General features: G+C 53.0%; 1 protein-coding gene across 1 annotated transcript; it reads right to left on the reverse strand.

The window, feature by feature from the left end:
- Positions 1 to 4,605, reverse strand: MRM2 (mitochondrial rRNA methyltransferase 2). Its single transcript, XM_039879604.1, has 3 exons — positions 4,516 to 4,605; positions 3,062 to 3,348; positions 1 to 996 (listed from the first exon to the last, which is right to left on the reverse strand). Exons 1-3 carry the CDS (start codon positions 4,521 to 4,523, stop codon positions 563 to 565), a joined length of 729 nt encoding a protein of 242 aa, XP_039735538.1. The 5' UTR covers positions 4,524 to 4,605; the 3' UTR covers positions 1 to 562.

The raw sequence follows: 4,605 nt of genomic DNA on the forward strand, positions 1-4,605 counted from the left end.
TTGCTTGGGCAATTACCTTTACGGTCTAAGGAGCCTGAAGTATAGCAACGTGCATTTCCAGCAAAAGACAAAGCGCACCGCCCCACGCATAAATTCATACCACGTCTTCCCTAATTGCCCTGGGAATTCTCACTGCTAGAAGTATGGATGTTTCCAAATCATTCACCAGAGATGGAAATTAATCCCTAGATTGAAATTTCAGATTTTTCTACATTATACTATGTAGCCTATAAGAACTGGAAACCTGTGTGTTGTGTCCTTGGGGCAATGGTGGAAAGCTGTTCTCTGTAATTAGCTCAGTCTGGTAAGATAAGCAAGTGACTCGAGGTGTATCTCCAGCTGTGCTTCAGTGCAATCATTTTTATCCTTCCCTCAGTCTGTTTATTATCATCTATCATGGTCACTAAATAGAGTTTTGTCCCATCTTTTGGTTTAAAAAAAGCCCCCCCCAATTGTCCCGCCTGATGCATCACAGATCTAGCTGGGCCTTCCCCCGCCACACTTCAGGAAAGCATGCAGCCTACATCTGCAGTGACGAGGACCAGAGGTGCCAGAAGAAACCTCAGTCTTTCACAGCTCTTCGGTATTGTGTGGCCAAGAGGTACACCTCTGATGATTCTTTCCTGCTGGCTTCAGGTTTCACTATCCTTGTGTTCTGGAATTCCTCTGTCAGTCTCTTCTGCAACCGATGGCTTTGACTCCCAGCCCAGGTTTTACAAAGGAATGTTCCCCCAGGGTGCAGGATGTGGGGAGCCATGTCCAGCAGGGACAAGCACAGGCCAATGATCCTGTCATGATCAAGGCCCCGGATCCCTGTAGCGTTGGGTGCCATGTCACTCAGAATCACATCTGCTCTCCCACCAGGAAGCAGTTCTTGGATTCTCTGGAAGGTTCCCGGGTCAGTCACATTAGCAGGGCACAGAAAAGTTGCTCCTTCCAGGGGTGATATGTGAAGAAGGTCTACCCCGAGCACAAAGCCTACAGGAGTGCTGGGCTCTAAGGAAGAAATGGTGAGTGAGTTATTTACACCCTGAATTTTCTCACAAAAATACATGCAACAAAGTAATAGAGGACCACGGAGAAGAGCCCATGTGCAAATAATGTGTACACAGGTCTTTTTGCACTTTCTATACATCCTGTAAGAGCACACGGTGGGGCAGTGGTGGTCCTGTCCCCTACAGCTGAGGGAACCAGCCCAGAAGAGCAGCAAAGTGACTGTCCCAGAGCGAAAGGCAAACCTGGGACTTGACTCTGACTTCACATTGTTCCCCGAGGCTGCTTTCCCTGAGGAATCTCATCTCTGAGCGGTCTTTTTGATAAAGGAGAAAATGATGCACTAGTTTATACAGTGCCTCTGGATTAAATCAACAAATCCACTCTTGCAGCCTAATCCAATTTCTTTCCATGGAGAAACTTAGAGACAAGCCGAGACGAGAGAAAGGCCAGATGCAAGATAAGGTCCAAAAACTGCTGCCTTGCTCGTAGTTGAGTGATACCAATCATGAACTAAAAGATGTCAGTTTCACCTTACCTAAAGCAAGACTTTATGTCTGCACGACTGAGTCTACCTCCCCCTCCTCTCAGGCTGCACCCACATTCAGAGTCCCCCTCTGCACAAGCCCTGGCAGCCCCTCTCTGCATCACTTCCCTGCGTTGAGGGCTTTTGCTCTGCTCATGTGTCAGGGATAAGCCACGGATTTGCTAGTTCGGTCTATTTAGTAAAAAGGGTGTTTTGCAGGGCGAGGAGGGAAATGGGTGTTTCATTTCTATGTAAAGATTAGAAGTCTAGGCATTTTGCAGAGTAATATTTAAAAGGCCAAAACTCTCAATTTTCAGCTGTTAAGTGCAACATCCGATCTCACTTCACGCGCCTGTGCTCTTCAGCATCTCATACGTTGCCTCGGGAGGTGTCCAGTAAAGGCGAATGGCTCTGGCTGTAATTTTGCAACTTCTGGGAGAAAAAGAAACTAGGTCATTTTATCCACACAATTTGCTTCTGCCACTTTAGGGGAACAGAAACCACTGAAATCAGCTGTTATAATGTCTATGGATAGATTCAGTAATGGCAAAAGAACTTACATTTCTGACACAAATTCATCCACTCGGCCTATAAATATTAGAGCTAAAAAAAAATTAAGCTGTTCTCAAGCCCCTGAGGCATCCCAGCCATGAACGGGCTGATGAATGAACCAGTGGAGGAGCGGTCCCAGGTCCGCAATTTCAGGTCACTGAACACAACCTCAAACTTCTCATTAGGAAAATGGCACAAATGTCCCCATTCCAAGGTGGGAGAGAGCTTTGTAAACTGTCACATGTCACATAATACTAGTGCGTGCAGTACCCTGACTTTACAGCAGGAAATGTAGGTGGTAAGGACACCCGCCACGGCACTAGGCTCACCGGCCAGAGACCTGAAAGCAGCCCAGGTGAGACACCGGAGCGCTGCGCCGCTGACTAAGAGGGCGAGGTCGTCTTAGTCCTGTGGATGGTGGGTTTATCCGTGTATTAATCAGGGGAAACATTTTTACATAGAGAACCTCTGACAAAACCATCACACACAAAAGAAAAGCTGAGTCCCTCGGGTTTAGCCAGCATGGAGAACCTGGAGCCCCAGCAGGACCTCGAGGACACCCAGCGCTTCAGGCTCCGGGACCTGGACGCCTCCAGGGCGAGTCAGCAGTACTGTCAGGGAAAGATGTCAACAGACCAGGAAGTGAAAAAGGAGCTCCGTCAAGGCTCTAAGTCAGCAAGACTGGATGAAAGCATTTTGAAAAGAAAGTGTGTATGGCAGTTACGTGTGCGAAAACAAATTCTCCAAGGACGCAAACCACTATTAATGTGCTCGTTAATGTGGTATCATTTGAGGTGGTTGAAATTTTCATTACACCTTTCTCCCTTGTCTTTCATTTTGAAAATGCCAGTGTCCTATTTTTATTATTACTACTAAGCAAGCAATTGAGACACCTGTGCCTTCAGAAAATTGCTCAACCCCTCCGTGTCCTCTGGCGGAGGGCAGCTGGCTCACGTCCAGAGTGGCCCTAAGAGCAGCAGGAGGCCCCACCTGTGCCTGCAGCGTTGACTCGCTGCACGGACACCTGGCTCCATGCACCAGGAGCCGCCCCACAGTCTAACACCCGGAGGCCAGGCCGTAGGATCCGGTGTTTCTCGTCCACCTCCAGAAGCTTGAAGGCACTTCGACACCGATAGCTCTCCAGCTTCGCAGCCTTCACAAACGGGTCTTTCAGGTGCCGCGTCAGCCACAGGTGCTCGGCACCGGTCCTAGCCTTGTAGTGACTGCCAGCAGTGTGCAAGCTTTGACACCGAAGGGCACACACCAGCTTCCAGGACCTGATGAGAAAGGGAGCAGGCAGGCTGGCATCACATAGATCCACAGGTCACGAGCTCAGGGCAGAGCCCTTGGTGCAACCTGGGCATTCATAGAGATGAGGCAGGGAGGCCCCAAAGGGGAGGCAACTTAAGACCACGGCCAGAGTGCAGGTATTATGGGCCGACCTGTAGCTTCCCCAAATTTGTATGTTGAAGTCCTAACCCCCAGAACCTCAAAATGTGACTGGTCTTTAAAGAGGTATTTAAGTTAAAATGAGGCCCTGATCCACTGGGACTAGTGCCCTTATAAGAGGAGCTTAGGACACTAGGGATGGCCATGTGAGGACACAGGATGGAGACGTCAGTCACCCTGCTGGCAGCCACCAAGCCTTCCTAATACTGGGTACCAGTGCTCACTACCGTTCTCTCGCCTGGCGCCAATTTCCACAGGGCTCTGCCAGACGGGGACAAGCTCACAGGACAGGTCCTTGCCTTGCTTAGTCCCCGAGCATAGGGCTAGCAGAGCCTGAGCTGCGCACTTCCTAACACAACGAAGCCAGCCCGCGTGAACAGGTGAAAGGCCATTTCCACGTCTTTGGCAAAATCGGGTTCCCAACAGTCTGTGGACAGCCAGGAGCGACCCATTCCTCCCCTCCCTGAACTCTCAGACCTACAAAATAGGTTCTAATCCATTTGTTCTGATGAGAAAAAGCTATCGCTCTCCCCTCGGCAACGGGCCAAAGCCCCTCCAGCAGAGATGCTGACAGGATGGGGAGGCAGTAGCTCGGGAACCTCTGAAGGCCGGGGGGGTCTCTCGGGAAGCGGGTAGAGCGGTGCTGGGCGCCGGAGCCAACCTCAGCGCTCGGGGCCGGGGACCGGATCTGGGCGGCTGACCCCCGCCAGCGCCAGCCCACGTCCCACGCCCCGGGGTCGGCCGCAGCGGCCCCCCTTTCCCGGAGCCCCGCGCCAGCCTCCCGCCCGCGGTGCCCCGCACAGGCCTCGCCTCCGCCCCGTCCTCTCGCCGAGACCCTCGCAGCTCCTGCCCGCCGTCGCTCCTCGGAGCGTCGCGGCTCTTGGCGTCGTGTTCGCAGCCTGTCACCTCGCCGGGCCGCCCGCGTCCGGGCCAGGACCTGCGCCCGCGGACCAGCGACCCGTGCGCACCCCGCCCCGCTGGCCGCCGCCGCTCACCCCGCCATGGGCGCCGCCGCTCGCCCCGCCGCCGGAAGTGCGCCTTCGCCTTCCGCCCGAGGACACGCCCCGGGCGCGCGGAACCCGGGC

Source organism: Pteropus medius, unplaced genomic scaffold (assembly GCF_902729225.1).
Source record: "Pteropus medius unplaced genomic scaffold, Ma_sr-lr_union100, whole genome shotgun sequence".
NCBI lineage: Eukaryota > Metazoa > Chordata > Mammalia > Chiroptera > Pteropodidae > Pteropus > Pteropus medius.